Source organism: Equus caballus, chromosome 2, assembly GCF_041296265.1.
Source record: "Equus caballus isolate H_3958 breed thoroughbred chromosome 2, TB-T2T, whole genome shotgun sequence".
Taxonomy (NCBI): domain Eukaryota; kingdom Metazoa; phylum Chordata; class Mammalia; order Perissodactyla; family Equidae; genus Equus; species Equus caballus.
Genome location: NC_091685.1, coordinates 52,208,013 through 52,226,520, shown reverse-complemented (window position 1 = coordinate 52,226,520; position 18,508 = coordinate 52,208,013). Strand labels below are relative to the sequence as shown.

Below are 18,508 nucleotides of genomic sequence, written 5' to 3'. Positions count from 1 at the left end.
TGCCAAGTTCTCCTTATGTCCATGTGGGACCTCATTACTTTCCAAAATGCCTGGGAAAGCTGAGTTAGAAACCCCAGGGATGTTTTAACAAGCTTTTCTTTTTGGATCCAAACTACAGGTGCAAGTGCTTGTAATTTCTTCTACTTAGTTATAAATTGTTGTTGTTATAGTGTAGACTCTAACAAGTGCCCTGGCCTGTCCAGGAAGGAGTTGAACTGGCAGGGCTCCCAGCTCTCGGAAGTTGGTTAGCAAAGGAAACAAAGCTGCTTTCAAGCCTTTTTTTCATGTTATGTGAGAGACAATGTAAATCTTTACTCAGTCCCTGAGCTTTTAACCTGCCCTGTTTTTAGTAAATAGTCTCTGTGGGAGGCCAGGTGATGTTCAAGTTGGAGAAACCAAACCACGAACTGGAAACTCCCTGTGAACAGTGTCCGTGAGAACAAAGCAATCACACTGTGAATTCCAATTACTGGGTAATCCTGATGCCTTTTCTTTGTTCCCAAATAAAAGTTTTTTGGTTTTATTGTTGTTGTTCCATAAACCCCCTAACTCACCTTTGAAAAGCAGACAGAATATATTATTGAGTCCTCCGTTAACGCACAAGCCTCAGGAGAAACGACACTAACATTTATCGGCCCAATCATCATTGGAAAATCAATTTTGATTTTATAATCTACTTATACCCCACTCCTCTTTCATATTTTCTTCCTGCCAACTCCCTTTAAACAAAGACTGATCACAGCACACAGAGCAAAATACTTAGATAACTGATTACTGGTCAGACCACACACACAACTGTGGTTTAGCAACTGGCCAACCAGTGCACCTGAGTGATCTATGTTACTTTGTAACATTCACAGAACAGAGGGTTCCTTGTGGATATTGAAAGCCTCGTCTAAGGGTTTCTTAGTTTCCACTCTTTTTGTACAGCCACCACTTTCATTTTGTCCTTACATATTTGTTTTGACAGGCATATATAACAATCCTCCTTTTTCAAGATATATGTAATTATATACAGATAATATAGATAACATACACATTACATATAAATATATGTAAAATATTTTATCTTATATATAAAATAAATGTATATAGGAAGTGAAACTATTAAATATTTGGATAGCTTTCGTGTATAGGGTTTCAATATTTTAATTACAATTTGATATCTAACATTTACTCTATTTTCTAGATGCATATCAACAAATGCAGCTTTTATAATGAAAGAAGAGAGTAAGAATGGTCTGTTCTAAACGAATTTCATTGAGGGAAAGTAGAAGTTCAGGGTGGCAACAACTTCACATTGGCTGAGCTGTGGTGTTTCTTATTGGCTGGGCTACTGGAAGGTAGAGAAATCTCCCTTCAGTAGTGAAATAGTTGTACTTACTGTCAGACGTTCAAGCTTCTGTGTCTTCTTGTTTGGAGTAATTGATGACATATGACAAGGTGTGAGAGCTCCCTCTACAGGTCTCCCTGACTCCAATTAGTGATGATCAACAGGACTCCGTGACCCAGCAGTTTAATCAGACAAGCTGAGTAGACAACTGTCAGAGTCTGCTTTTTTCTCTCTCACTTCTTTAGCATTAAGCTCATAGATGACGATCTCTCTTAAGCTCTCTTTCTTGTTAAAGAAAGTCATATGGAAGTCAAATCAACAATGTAGGTTCACTTATTTATAAAGAATAAATGTGAAATAATTGTCAGAATGTGTCTTTTTTATTGAAGTTAGGTAGCAATAAGCATGATTTGAAATAGTGAGACCATCATTTGAAACCTTTAAATTTATTTTCATTCAGATTTTTTATTTTAAGTTGACAATTTTGAAAGAAACCAATTCTGAATTCCTTCCTCTCAGAACTTGTTCCACCATGGCTTCTACATTTTTCTCGCTCATTGTAGCACTGAACATTGCACTTTGTTATGTACATATATGAATAGTGCATCTTTATATGTGGACTATCTTGCACAATTCTCTACCTAACCCATTACATTGACACATACTCCTCATGCAGCATAGAAGAGACTTAACTCTCTGTATAGCTAGTTGCCTAGGAAATCTAAGAAAAAAATTTAAATGGAGGCTATAAGATTTCTGTTTACATCTGTCTGTGTCTATATATGTATGTTGTAAATATTTTACATATTTTCTACCTCTAGATGGTATTACCAAATTTAAGAGCTTTATTTAATTGCATTAAAGGTGAAGCACTTATAAGAATTGAGCACTTTACTCTTCTCAGAAATATAACAGAAACTAATCCACATGTGTTTTTCAAGTAAATGTGATACAGAATAATTTTTGGTAAATGAAAGTTTATTTACATTCCTTGGTTTGGTTGAAATAGGCATGTCTTCTGAGTTATCAGCATTGGGTATGATACAGACACCATGTCTATTCTACCTGGGTTTATTGGTGAAATAAGCTCATGTTATCCTTGTTACGAAATTTGTTAGCTATAAAAATCACTTATAATAATAGCGGATTTTGTCTAACGTTTCACAAGTTTTGTAGGCAATCTAAATATAATTATTAGGAACAAGTGAACTAAATAGATATAAGAAATATAAAAAGTTTTTAGGTGAAGTTTTTATGTGTTATGGTAAATGTACTTAAAAATAACTTCAAAATCTCTTGGTAACTTGAAACATTAGAGTTTTCCTAAATTATGTACACCCATGAAAATTTATTGAGTAAGTAGATCATTTTCAAATAAGATAAAATATTAGACGTTAATTACTAAACATAGGTTTACCTACTTTTTGCTTCTTATTACAGAAAAACTAAAAGATGTTTCAGTCTATTAATGAACATGTCTTGTGACTCATTAAAAATTTATGCTGTGGGGAGCAAAATGGCCGGGTGAGCTGACCCGGGATTCTCTCCCCTCCAAAATACAACAAAAGATTGGAAGAAGTGAATTTCAGAGAATAAACATAATGCCAGCTCGTTAGAGACCTACAATACCAAGAAGGAGGAGATCATAAACCTAGCTTTACACCTTCGGAGGCGCTGGAACGGTAGAGAGAACATCGCTCCCTCCCCTAGAGTCTGCGATCTCTGCCACGCTGGTCGGGAGGGAGCAGGGGAGGGGCCGCATGACCGGGGGATCATCCAGGACTCCTGCCACTGATTCCGTGGAGACCCGCTGATGGGGGGAAAGCTTCCGTCCGCGGGGACCCTATAAATCAAGGGCCTTGGGAGACCAGAGAACAGAACTGATCTGAACCCAGACCGGCGTGTGTGAGTGACAGCCCCTCCCCCCTAAAAAAGCCAGTGGGTGCAGCCATCTTGCCCCAAAGGCGGAGAGCAAACACGCCACTCTCAACCCCCATCTAGTGGCGACAGGCTGTAACTGCAACTGAATTCTACCACCATGAGAAAAAAACGCTCCTCTACCATCCAGCAATTTATAAAAGCCCCAGACCAGAAGGAAAACAATAAAAACACAGAATTAAGTCCTGAGGACTTGGAATTAGGTAAACTAAGTGATAATGAATTCAGAGCAGCTATAATCAAAAAACTCAATGAGGTAGAGAGAAAGATAGAGAAACAAGCCGAGTTCTGGAGTTACTTCACAAAAGAGATTGAAATCATAAAGAAGAATCAAACAGAATTACTTGAGATGAAAAACACAATGGACCAGATAAAACAGAATACGGATTCCCTGAATGCCCGTGTAGACAACCTAGAGGAGCAAATCAGCATAATCGAGGACAGACAGGCTGAATGGCACCAGACAGAGGAAGAAAGAGAACTAAGAATTTAAAAAAATGAGGGAAATCTCCGAGAGATAATGGATTCAATGAGGAGTAAGAAGATAAAGATCATAGGAATTCCTGAGAATATGGAAAAGGAAAATGGAGCAGAAAGTGTGCTTAATGAAATTATTGAAGAGAATTTCCCAAATCTAGAGATCAATGGAGAAATATGTGTAGAGGATGGTTTTAGATCTCCTAGATTTGTCAATGTAAAAAGACCCACCGCACAGCACATAATAGTAAAGTTGGCAAATAGGAATGATAAGGAAAGAATACTCAGGGAAGTAAGAAAAAAAAAGAGAATAACCTATAAAGGAGCCCCTATCAGACTGTCAGCAGATTTCTCTACAGAAACCCTACAAGCTAAGAGAGAATGGAATGATATATTCAAAGCTTTAAAGGATAAAAACCTTCAGCCAAGAATACTCTATCCAGCAAGAATTTCCTTCAGATATGAGGGAGAAATTAAATCTTTTCCAGACAAACAAAAGTTAAGGGAATTTGTAACTAAAAGCACTCCATTGCAAGAAATCCTCAAGAAGGCTCTCATACTTGAAAAAAGAAAAAAGGGAGAAAGGGGACACAAGCCACAGACTAGGGAGACTGATGGATAGAACCAGAACAGGATAGCAAATATTCAACTATAGCATTAGGGTAAAAATAAGGAAACTACCAAAACAAGGACGATCTTAGCACTCTAACTACAAATTAATAAGACGAGTTGGAATAAAAAATGAAAATAATTATTTAGGAGGGCAAGAGCAAAGGGTCTAAATCAGTATTGGTTGAGTAAGTAAGAGACCACCAGAGAATAGACTATATTATACACGAGATTCTAAATACAAACTTCAAGGTAGACACTAAAATAAAGTACAGAACAGAGTCACAAATCATAGATAAGGAAAAATCTAAGAAATCCAGCATAAGAAATTGCAGTATTAAATGAGTAGTCTAATGCACACAGGAAAAGAAACACAGGAAAACAAGATAATGAGCGACAGATTGACAGCATTAAGTCCACATGCATCAATAATCACTCTCAATGTGAACGGATTGAACTCTCCAATAAAAAGACACAGAGTGGCAAAATGGATTAAAGAACAAGATCCAACAATTTGTTGCCTCCAGGAAACACACCTCAGCCCCAAGGACAAACACAGATTCAGGGTGAAGGGGTGGAGGACAATACTTCAAGCAAATAGCAAGGAAAAAAAGGCAGGTGTTGCAATTCTCATATCAGACCAAGTGGATTTCAAAATAAGACAGGTAAAGAGAGACACAGAGGGACAATATATAATGATCAAAGGGACACTTCATCAAGAAGAAATAATGCTTATAAATATCTATGCACCCAACACAGGAGCACCAAAGTTCATAAAGAAACTATTAACAGACCTGAAGGAAGACGTTAAAAACAACACAATAATAGTAGGGGACCTCAACACCCCACTCACATCAATGGACAGATCATCCAGACAGAAAATCAACAAGGAAATAGTGGAGCTGAATGAAAAACTAAAACAATTGGACTTAATAGACATATATAGATCACTCCACCCTGAAGGAGCTGAATACACATTCTTCTCAAGTGCACATGGAACGTTCTCTAGGATAGACCATATGTTGGGAAACAAGGCAAGCCTCTACAAATTTAAAAAAATTGAAATAATAACAAGCATCTTCTCAGATCATAGTGCTATAAGGCTAGAAATTAATTACAAGAAAAAAGCTGAGAAAGGCACAAAGATGAGGAGACTAAACAACACACTACTGAACAAGCAATGGATCATTGAAGAAATTAAAGAAGAAATAAAAAAATACCTGGAAACAAATGAAAATGATAGCATGCCATACCAACTCATATGGGATACAGCAAAAGCTGTATTAAGAGGAAAATTCATCGCAATACAGGCACATCTTAACAAACAAGAAAAATCCCAAATAAGCAACCTTAAAGCACACCTAACTGAACTAGAGAAAAAAGAACAAATGAAGCCCAAAGTCAGCAGAAGGAGAGAAATAATAAAAATCAGAGCAGAAATAAATACTATTGAAATGAAAAAGGCAGTAGAAAGGATCAATGAGACAAAGAGCTGGTTTTTTGAGAAGATAAATAAAATTGACAAACCACTAGCCAGACTTACAAAGAAAAAAAGGGAGAAAGCTCAAATAAACAAAATCAGAAATGAGCGAGGAGAAATAACAACAGACTCTGCAGAAATACAACAGATTATAAGAGAATACTACAAAAAACTATATGCCAACAGAATGGATAACCTAGAGGAAATGGATAAATTCCTGGACTCCTACAATCTCCCAAAGCTCACTCAAGAAGAGGCAGACAATTTGAACAGACCAATCACAAGGAAAGAGATTGAAACAACAATCAAAAGCATCCCAAAGAATAAAACCCCAGGACCAGATGGCTTTCCTGGGGAATTCTACCAAACTTTCAGAGAGGATTTAATACCTATCTTTTTCAAGCTATTCCAAAAAATTAGGGAAGATGGAACACTTCCTAACACATTCTATGAGGCCAACATCACGCTGATACCAAAACTTGACAAGGACACCACGAAATAAGAGAACTACAGGCCAATATCACTGATGAACATAGATGCAAAAATTCTAAACAAAATTTTGGCAACCAGAATTCAGCAATTCATCAAAAGAATCATACATCAGGATCAGGTGGGATTCATACCAGGGACACAGGGATGGTTCAACATCCGCAAATCAATCAACGTGATACACCACATCAACAAACTGAGGAATAAAAACCACATGATCTTCTCAATAGACGCAGAGAAGGCATTTGACAAGATCCAACAGCCATTTATGATAAAAACTCTGAACAAAATGGGCATAGAAGGAAACTACCTCAACATAATAAAGGCCATATATGACAAACCCATAGCCAACATCATACTCAATGGGCAAAAACTGAACCCCATCCCTCTGAAAACAGGAACAAGACAAGGATGCCCTCTATCACCACTCTTATTTAACATAGTACTGGAGGTCCTGGCCAGAGCAATCAGGCAAGAAAAAGGAATAAAAGGAATCCAAATAGGGAAGGAAGAAGCGAAACTCTTGCTGTTTGCAGACGACATGATCTTATATATAGAAAACCCCAAAGAGTCCATTGGAAAACTGTTAGAAGTAATCAACAACTACAGCAAAGTTGCAGGGTATAAAATCAATTTGCATAAATCAGTAGCATTTCTATACTCCAGCAATGAACCAACTGAAAAAGAACTCAAGAATACAATAGCATTAACAATCGCAACAAAAAGAATAAAATACCTTGGGGTAAATTTAACTAAGGAAGTGAAGGACTTATATAATGAAAATTACAAGGCCTTTCTGAGAGAATTGGATGACGACATAAGGAGATGGAAAGACATTCCATGTACGTGGATTGGAAGAATAAACATAGTTAAAATGTCTATTCTACCTAAAGCAATCTACAGATTCAACGCCATCCCAATCAGAATCCCAATGACATTCTTTACAGAATTAGAACAAAGAATCCTAAAATTCATATGGGGCAACAAAAGACCCCGAATTGCTAAAGCAATCTTGAGAAAAAAGAACAAAACGGGAGGCATCACAATCCCTGACTTCAAAACATACTACAAAGCTACAGTAATCAAAACAGCATGGTACTGGTACAAAAACAGGTGCACAGATCAATGGAACAAAATTGAAAGCCCAGAAATAAAACCACACATCTATGGACAGCTTATCTTTGACAAAGGAGCTGAGGGCATACAATGGAGAAAAGAAAGTCTTTTCAACAAATGGTGCTGGGAAAACTGGAAAACCACATGTAAAAGAATGAAAATTGACCATTCTTTTTCACCATTCACCAAAATAAACTCAAAATGGATTAAAGACCTAAAGGTGAGACCAGAAACCATAAGGCTTCTGGAAGAAAACATAGGCAGTACACTCTTTGACATCAGTATTAAAAGGATCTTTTTGGACACCATGCCTTCTCAGAGAAGGGAAACAATAGAAAGAATAAACAAATGGGACTTCATCAGATTAAAGAGCTTCTTCAAGGCAAATGAAAACAGGATTGAAACAAAAAAACAACCCACTAACTGGGAAAAAATATTTGCAAGTCATATATCTGACAAAGGCTTAATATCCTTAATATATAAAGAACTCTCGCAACTCAATCACAAAACATCAAACAACCCAATCAAAAAATGGGCTGGAGACATGAACAGACATTTCTCCAAAGAAGATATACTGATGGCCAATAGGCACATGAAAAGATGCTCATCATCGCTGATCATCAGGGAAATGCAAATCAAAACTACACTAAGATATCACCTTACACCCGTTAGAATGACAAAAATATCTAAAACTAATAGCAACAAATGTTGGAGAGGTTGCGGAGAAAAAGGAGCCCTCATACACTGCTGGTGGGAATGCAAACTGGTGCAGCCACTATGGAAAACAGTATGGAGATTCCTCAAAAAACTAAAAATAGAACTACCATACGATCCAGCCATCCCACTACTGGGTATTTATCCAAAGAGCCTGAAGTCAGAAATCCCAGAAGTCCTGTGCACCCCAATGTTCATTGCAGCATTATTTACAATAGCCAAGATGTGGAAGCAACCTAAGTGCCCATCAACAGACGAATCGATAAAGAAGATGTGGTACATATATACAATGGAATACTACTCAGCTGCAAAACAGAACAAAATCATTCCATTTGCAATAACATGGATGGACCTTGAGAGAATTATGTTAAGTGAAATAAGCCAGCAAGAGAAAGATAATCTGTGTATGACTCCACTCATATGAGGAATTTAAAACTATGGACCAAGAACAGTTTAGTGGATACCAGGGGAAAGGTGGGGTGGGGGGTGAGCACAAAGGGTGAAGTGGTGCACCTACAACATGACTGACAAACATTAATGTACAATTGAAATTTCACAAGATTGTAACCTATCAATGACTCAATAAAAAAAAAGTTTGTGTTACAGAAAAAAAAAATTTATGCTGTGATAAAGTGTATGTTTTCAATAAAGAAGGTAAAAGGGATGGAGGGATTTTTTTGTTAAGAAAGTAATTTTGTCCTAAAGTAAAACTGGTTATGGGAAAGAAGAAAAGGCATGTTCTGAAAGTAAAAAAAAAAAAAAAAAGTTATAGGTTTGTGGAAGAGAAATCTTGGGTAAAGAGTTTTGTGCATGGGCAAGTTGGCTAAGCTTGGAATTAATTTAATTAAGTAAATGGTTTAATATCAACAGTAAACTGGTACAAAATTAGAATTTGCCTTTCTCTCTCTTAAAATGACAGTTATTTTCCTGCTCTTGAGAAAGAGGTTATAAAAGGTTTTTCTTTAATTTTATGTAAGTCTACCAAAAATACAGGGATTCTATGTTTTCTGAAAATAATTTCCCATGTTCAAAAAGCTGAAGTCTTTCTTTTAAGAGAGCTTTTTTTTTTTTTTACAGTTTAAGTTTCTGTGTTTGCCTTTGACATCTTCTATTGTCACTTTAGTTAAATGGATAAGTAAGCATTGTTTTATCATAACCTATTATCTTATTTGACCAGGTGTGTTAAAGCCTTTTGATATTTCCAACAAACTTCCCAAAAATTTAAATCATAAACAAAATCTTTTTTTGCCCTACAAGTAGCTTTGAGAACTTCCAGGGAGTCCATGGGACTTCTCAGAGAATTTGTTTTCTCTTCTCATAATAACAGAAATGGCAATCTAATTATGTTTATTTGATATGTCGAATTACATGTGAAGCATTGTCAAACAAGTAATGACAAACTTTCTTTATGGATATCCTCATATGTGTACCTTGTTAATATAAACGTTCCAAGTACAGTGCCAAATTTTTAAAAATCTATGTCCTCATATGTTATCTCTCGTAATTCTAGTTACCTAAAAATATTATATGTCACAGGAATAATCAAATTTTACTGTCAATTTTATTGTAATCAAATCTTTAGCCATGCCATTTTAAGTCTTTTGTCATTTACAGAGTTATTGTTTATTTGATGCTTTTGCAAAATGTTTCATCTTCAGAGAGATTCATGGAAAGGATTTTGACACAGTCTACAATACAGGTTTCTGAAAAACTTTCACATCATAACACTGAACTGGGTAGGTAATTACAGACACTTAATGGAGAGAATGATGGCTTCAAAATATCCTAACAAATGATCAAGATATACATATTAATTACATGAGATTACGTGAACTGAAGAAGATACTCTAAATGTTTTGTTTTTCCAGAATTAAAGAATTCTTTTTCCTAAGCTATCAAAAATTTGGTAAGACATACCATTGTGAAAAAATATAAAACATTTACTTTTTCTTTCTACCTTATCCTTCAGGAATTCAGAAAACCTCTGTCAGTATTTTTACTTATATAAAAAATTAGGCCAAGTTTTTTAATATAAACAAATTAGTTTTAGTGGGATTTTCTTTGGTACAAAAATAAGGGTAAGTGTAAAGAGAACAATTATGTTTGCACTTTTGTAGATGTCATATTTCAGTCCTGTTAATTGTCCTTGAGGTTTTGTTGCGTACATGTGCACTGGACTTCCCTGGGCTAAGGTAGTGCCTTTGGTCACACTAATTGCTCAAAGTAACCTCTTTCAAAAACATAATCTCACTCCACACAAAATAGTCACCATTAGATCAATGTCTACGGATATACAATCTTCAGCAGACCCTTTGTTGTCTTATGCTGGTACGACACAAGCTACTGTGACTCTCTAGTGTCTTATACTCAAGCGTATGATCAAGAGGTTAAAGAAGCTTTTCTGGATTCCAACTTAAAGGATCTTATGGTCACAGTCTAGAGCCTGTAGACTGGGTATTCTGGAAGCATCATCAGAGGAAGAAAGCTCTCAAGCCCCACTGGGAAGGACCTTACCAAGTCCTCCTAACCACTGACACTGATACAGAACTAGAAAGCATTCAAATTTGATGATGCATCTCACAGCTAAAGAAGGCTCCACCAAAAATATAGTCATCAGATGCTGGTGCAGATGCTAAACAAATTCCGGAGGACTCCAAATCTAATTGTACAGGAGGAGAAACAACTGACATCTGAGACAGACAGCTCTTCCCAAATGGTTGGACCAGGACTGTACGCCTTTTACTCAATGTGTCTCTTACCTTATTTTTCTTTTTCTCTTTGTTAGAAAAATAATATTCTTCTCTGCATCTCCCAATCTATTCACAAAGGGGGAAATATTTCTGACTGTTGGGTTTGTCCTCAGGAGCCCCGTTCTGTACATAAGTCTAGAGATTCTTTAGTACATTTAATTACAAATCTCTCTGCCATTCGTCTCCTAATTCTTTGTCCTAAGTGCCTAGAATTCTTTGCCTGACCAATCAAATCCTTGGTTTAGTCAATTTCATTATAATGACTCCATGATATGTACTCCCTTAGGGTCTAGTTTCTCTTTTTCTTGCAGAAAAGCCTGTGTAAATCACATTGTTTAAATTTCTACCAAACTAGATGTCATTATGCAACTGGATTGCTGGTTATACTTTTTTCATTATGTGACCAATCAAAAACTCTGTATTGGGCATCAGCGTGGAGTTTACTTCACAGACTAAAATGTCAAATTAGTTACACACATAGTCAAGGGTGTTCAGTGCCTGTTGGTAGAAACCCCAGCACAGCTAACAGATTGAAAAAAACCTATTTCCTAGGATAGGCACTGTCATGGATAAATATATGATCATAAATTTCTCTAAATCCCTGACAGATATTGCTCTATCTGTCACTAAAGAAATAGCTGCCAAAGAAAAGTCTGTGGATCCTCTTGCACAACTTGTATTAGGTAATAGAATTGTTCGTGCTTATCTCCCAGCTGAACAGGATGGCTTTTTCCTGCAGTAAATGCCTCTATTCCTTGGTATCTCTTCCTTGGCAAACACCTGTATTGAAATAAAAACTGAACTAGACAAAATCTGAACACAAACCAAATTGTTAAATGTTGTGCCCACTGGCACTCCATGGTTTTCAATCACTTTAACTGGCTACCCTCAGGAATGGCCTGGTTTGGGTCTATTCTCCAGTTTCAACTTAGTGTTTTATTTATTATAATAGAAATTCTCACTGTTGTAAAACTGTCTCCTGTGCATAACTCAATATTATAAGAATACCACTTGGATAATAATCACTCAATGCATTTATATGACTGCTAACACTTATGAGCTTGCATCTGAGAAAATTCAAGGAAGTATAGACAGTATTTGCCCTTAAAGAAATATGATGGTATCTGCTCTGGTGCTGTTTTTGCTCAAGTAGGACTTAAAGCTCTTAAGGAAATTGTGTTTCTCCTTGTGTGGGACATGACATACTGGGAATGAGCCTTCCTTAAAATGAAGGATGGAGGATGCTTTGATGACTGATCAGCAATGTTTTTAACAGTTGATCAGCAATGCTTTCCAATAGTCAAACAGCAATGCTTTCCAATAGTTGATCAGCAATGCTTTCCAATAGTCAAACAGCAATGCTTTCCAATAGTTGATCAGCAATGCTTTCCAATAGTCAAACAGCAATGCTTTCCAATAGTTGATCAGTGATGCTTTCAAAGAAAGATCTCAATCAAAAGGGGAAAATGTCAAAATCGACTATAATGGAGCAATTTTAATATGGAGTTGGAGCTGCCTTTCAAGAGAAACAGCCTTGCTGTCTTAAACATTAGACTGGGCCAAACTCTCAGACTGTGTCAAAATGGCAGTTGTTTTACGAGCAATTGTTTGAGAAGCCAGCAGGAGAACAGACATCCAGACCACAAAAACTGAAGACTGTGGGCTGACCCTGATCCAGTGACTGCTCCAGGCTCTTTGCTCCAAAAATTCAAACTTTTTTCATCTTGCAAAACTGAAACTCTGGGACATCAGCATCACAGCAGAGTGAGCTTGTCTGGTAATCTCGCCCCTCCACTGCACAACGAAAAGACATTCATACTACAACAGAAGGCATCCAAACACAACACAAAAGAACTCTGGGGGACACACACAGCCATACAATGGAGGGCAGAGAAGCTGGAACTCCCCTCAAAGGAGGTGGAACAGAGTAAGAGAAAACTTTTCTCCCTCTCCAAAATACTAGGATTGGGAACCATGGGCAGCCTCCAAGAGGGAAGGAACTGGGGAGGGGACACTCATTTGCAGGAACACCAAAGATCCCCAGGGTCCTCATGGCCAAGGGGAAAGCCCCTACTGAGGTGAATGCTAAAGCAGGGATGACCTCATCAAGCCAACACCACAGGAGAAGAGACAGCAAGGGTAGAGGGAGAAACTCCTGAGAGCATGTGGAAGAAACTGCCTCTCCCTCCACCCGCCCAGGCCTGACTCCAGTGCTTGGGATCTCAGCAAAATGCAGAGGACTCAGAATATGTGGCTCTTGACCCCCACCCAGTGGTGATAGGAGGTAACTGTGACCAAATAATACCATGATGCAGTAAAACAGAGCCACACTCTCTAGCAGTATCAAAAGTTATATTAAATCTCCACAAAAGAGAGAAAATGACAAGTAGGCAGAAATCAGTCCTGAAGACAAAGAAATATGTAATCTAAATGACAGAGAACTCAAAGTAGCTGTCACCAAAAAACTCTATAAGTTAAAAGAGAACGTAGAGAAATAATTCAGTGTGTGCAGGAGCTGCTTCACAAAAGAGATTGAAACTATCAAGAAGAATCAATAAGAAATAATGGAGATGAAAGACACAATGGAAGAGATAAAACAAAATATGGATTCCCTGAATGCTCCGGTGGACATCACAGAGGAACGAATCAGCATAATTGTGGATAGACATGTTGAAATGCTCCAAACAGAGGAGGAGAGAAAACTAAGACTTAAAAGAAATGAAGAAAGTCTCTGAGAAATGTCCATCTCAATTAGGAAATGCAACATAAGAATTACAGGTATTCAAGAGGGAGAAAAAAAAGAGAATGGAGCAGAAAACTTGTTCAATGAAATAATAGCAGAGAACATCCCAAACCTAGGGAAGGAGATGGAAATCCATGTGAAAGAGGCTACCGGATCTCCTAAATATGTCAATGTAAAAAGACCTACTGCAAGGCATATTGTAGTGAAACTGGCAAAAGAGAATGACAAAGAAAAAAATGCTAAAGGCAGCAAGATAGAAAAAATAACCTACAAAGGAACTCCTATCAGGCTTTCAGTGGATTTCTCTGCAGAAACCTTACAGGTTAGGACAGCCTGGAATGACAATTTCAAATCTTTGGAGGACAAAAACTTTCAGCCAAGAATACTCTATCCAGCAAAAATATCCTTCAGATATCATGGAGAAATAAAAAACATTCACAGGTAAACAGAAAGCTAACAGAGATCATAGCCATGAGACTCCCTCTACAAGTAATCCTCAAGAAGGTCCTCATACCTGAAAAAAAGGGAGAAAAGGCTTACAAAACACAGGATAAGGAGATAAATAGGTAGATGAAATCAGAAAATTGTAGTTATACATAAGAACAGGATGGCAAACACTCAAGTATAAGATTAAAGATAAAGAGAAGGAAAACACCAAAAACAAAGATAATCCTGTCACTTTAATCACAAACTCACAACACAAGATGGAATAAGATGTGAGAAAAACAACTTAGGAGGGGAAGATGAAATGGACTGAATCAGTTTAGTCTAATGAAATAAGAGGCCATCAGAAAATGGAGTATCTTATCTATGAGGTTTTGAATACAAAATTCATGGTAACAATGAAACAAAAAAGCAGAATGTAGACACAAATAATAAATCAGAAGAAAACAAACAAAAAAACCCCCACAACATAAAAAACTACACAACTCAATTGGTAGACCAAAATACACAGGACAAGAAACAAAGGAAATGCAGGAGATCTGATAAATGAGTGATAAAATGGCCGCATTAAGCCCTCATATATCGATAATCACCATAAATGTAAACGGATTGAATTCTCCAATAAAAAGACAGAGTGGTGAGATGGATTAAAGAACACGACCCAACAATATGCTGCCTCCAGGAAACACATCTCAGCTCCAATGACAAACACAGGTTCAGACTGGAGGGATGAAACATGATATTCCAAGCTAATGGCAAGCAAAAGAAAGCAGGTGTTGCCATACTTAAATCAGACAAAGTAGACTTCAAGATAAGGCAGGTAAAGAGAGACAAAAGAGGGCAGTATATAATGACTAAAGTGACACTTCACCAAGGCGACATGACACATAAATATCTATGGCCCATAGATAGGTGCACCAAAGTACATAAAGCAACTGTTAACAAACATAAAAGAAGGTATTAACAATAACACAATAATAGTAGAGGACCTCAACACTCCACTCATATCAATGGATAGATCACCCAGACAGAAAACCAACAAGGAAACAGTGGAATTAAAGGAAAAGCTATACCAGTTGGATTTAATCAACATATATAGAACACTCCATCCAAAAACAGAATACATATTCTTCTCAACTGCACATGGAACATGCTCAAGGATAGACCATATGTTGGGAAACAAAGACAAGCCTCAATAAACTTAAGAAGATTGAAATAATAACAAGCATCTTTTCCAATCACAATGCTATAAAGCTAGAAATTAATTACAAGAAAAAGTCTGAGAAAGGGACAAAGATGTGGAGACTAAACAACAGGCTATTGAACAACCAATGTATCATTCAAGAAATTAAAGGAAAAATCAAAAATCTGGAGACAAATGTAAATGAAAACATACTATACCAACTCATATGGCATGCAGCAAAAGCCATGGAGTGAAGTGGGGGGTCGCGGTGGTGGCGGCGCCGACAATGAGTTTTCTTGGAGGCTCTTTTGGTCCCATTTGTGAGGTCGATGTTGTCCTTAATGATGGGGAAACCAGGAAAATGGCAGAAATGAAAACTGAAGATGGCAAAGTAGAAAAACACTATCTTTTCTATGATGGAGAATCTGTTTCGGGAAAGGTAAACCTAGCCTTTAAGCAACCTGGAAAGAGGCTAGAGCACCAAGGAATTAGAATTGAATTTGTAGGTCAAATTGAACTTTTCAATGACAAGAGTAATACTCACGAATTTGTAAACCTAGTGAAAGAACTGGCCTTACCTGGAGAACTGACTCAGAGCAGAAGTTATGATTTTGAATTTATGCAAGTTGAAAAGCCATATGAATCTTACATCGGTGCCAATGTCCGCTTGAGGTATTTTCTTAAAGTGACAATAGTAAGAAGACTGACAGACTTGGTAAAAGAATATGATCTTATTGTTCACCAGCTTGCCACCTATCCTGATGTTAACAACTCTATTAAGATGGAAGTGGGCATTGAAGATTGTCTACATATAGAATTTGAATATAATAAATCAAAGTATCATTTAAAGGATGTGATTGTTGGAAAAATTTACTTCTTATTAGTAAGAATAAAAATCCAACATATGGAGTTACAGCTGATCAAAAAAGAGATCACAGGAATTGGACCCAGTACCACAACAGAAACGGAAACAATTGCTAAATATGAAATAATGGATGGTGCACCAGTAAAAGGTGAATCAATTCCAATACGACTATTTTTAGCAGGATATGACCCAACTCCAACAATGAGAGATGTGAACAAAAAATTTTCCGTAAGGTACTTTTTGAATCTAGTCCTTGTTGATGAGGAAGACAGAAGGTACTTCAAGCAGCAGGAAATCATTTTATGGAGAAAAGCTCCTGAAAAACTGAGGAAACAGAGAACAAACTTTCACCAGCGATTTGAATCTCCAGAATCACAGGCATCTGCTGAACAGCCTGAAATGTGAACTGAATAGAAGAAAAGAAAAACAAAAAACTCCTATATCCGTTGAGACTAAGTTTGGCAGGTTAAAGGTGGTTGCAGCGTGTAGGGGGAAAAGGCCAAAACTCCATTTAGAAGTCTTCCTTTATCTTACAGTGCTGCATTTATTTTATGATATAACAAAATGTTCTTCATGTATATACATTAAAAAAGTGCTTTCTTTGAAACACTGGAACTTTCCTAAGCTGCCGGTTTGTTTTTTTACTGCACACCTTGACTTGTTCATAAGCACTCAGCTATGCATCCGCATAAACATTAAAGATTTTCATGTGAGTAGGCTGGTATTTGTAATTTTACTTTCTTTCTGCATAATGTTGATTATAAAGCCTTTTCTTCTCCTTTTTCATGCTAATGATTACCTCTTACTCTCTACATGCAAAATTAAATATTTTGTGTTCAAATAAAATTAGAAAACCTGAGTGGCCCTTACATCCTGCAAAGATTTGAAAAGAACTACATTTATGTTTTTACGTCTGTGTTTGTGAAATGCACATGGAGTGTTTCACTGTACGTGCTTCTGAGTCTACCATTCTGTGGCCTCCTGAATTTTACCTCTTTGAAGTCTTCTGTCGTATGAATATTAAATTTTCTCCCGAAGAGATTATGTGGCATGTCTTTGTGGCAGCCTTTTTCTCTTTTTTTGGGGCCATATTAAGTAACCATTTTGCTACTGGTATCCAGCAGGTACCACTGTTTTCTGCAATGTGGAATTGACTCTAAGTTGGCATTTAGAATTTGTTAAAACTATATAATTTTTCCATAAATACTTTGAAATTTTTTTTAACTTAAGGAATCTTTTTACCACATATACACAAATATAACTTGCTTGACTTCACAAATATTCTCTTCCCCTTTCAGGGGAAAATTTGAGGATGGGGGACTCAGGAGGACCAGTGAAGCATGTAGTTATCCAGATCTGGAAAATTTCATGTTTGTTAAACTGGAACTTTGACTAGTTCAAACTCAAATTTAAACTTCACCCACTCTCTTTAAATTTTTTTTAACACTAAATTCAAGTCTTTTGTTCAAAGTCTCTAAAAAAGAAGTTGCAGTCATCTGTTCATATGCATGGGGTCTGATCTCAAATACACTAAATGCGAGGTGTAGGAACTAAAAGCCTGCTGCGTGAAACTACTTTCACTTATGGTTCATTGGTTTTTATACCAATATTTTTTTATACACTTCAGTACAAGTCTTGTCAGTTAACCTTACTTTATGAGTAAGCTAAGTAACCCAAATTATATTTCTTTAAACCTGTTTTACTACTATGGCACTTTGATAAAATGGTCAGTAACCAACTTTTTTACTGACAAAGGTTCCATGTGCCATGTGCTGCAGCATCTATTTTAAATATGGGTATCTGTGAATGGTAATGTTTTCCTTCATGTAAGTGCCTGTTCAGAGTTTCAAAATTTAAAAATGCCAAATATTTTCATGGTCACTTGCATGTAGTATCTAGAAAATAAAAGAAATTTTGAAAACCAATTGTATTTAACCAGCCTCAAATTGTGCAACCATAATATATAATAAAGAATTTGAAACAGAAAAAAAAAAAGCCATATTAAAAGGGAAATTCATCACACTACAGGCTTGCTTTAACAAACAAGAAAAAATCTCAACTAAGTAATCTCAAAGTAATACTAAGTGAATCAGAAAAAAAGAAGAACTAACAAAGCCCAAAGTCAGCAGACAGAGAGAAATAGAGAAATAATAAAAATCAGAGCAGAAATAAATGCTATTGAAACAAAGAAGGCAGTAGAAAGGATCAATGAAACAAAGAACTGGTTCTTTGAGAAGATAAACAAAATTGACAAACCCCTAGCCAGACTTACAAAGAAAAAAAAGAGAGAAAGCTCAGATAAATAAAATTAGAAATGAAAGAGGAGAAATAACAACGGATATCACAGAAACACAACAGATTATAAGA

General features: G+C 36.6%; 1 protein-coding gene across 1 annotated transcript; it reads left to right on the top strand.

Annotated features, from left to right (window-relative positions):
- Nucleotides 1-15,528: 15,528 nt before the first annotated feature.
- Nucleotides 15,529-18,136, top strand: LOC100072671 (vacuolar protein sorting 26 homolog A (S. pombe)). Its single transcript, XM_005613784.4, has one exon. It carries the CDS (start codon nucleotides 15,563-15,565, stop codon nucleotides 16,544-16,546), a length of 984 nt encoding a protein of 327 aa, XP_005613841.1. The 5' UTR covers nucleotides 15,529-15,562; the 3' UTR covers nucleotides 16,547-18,136.
- Nucleotides 18,137-18,508: the final 372 nt, after the last annotated feature.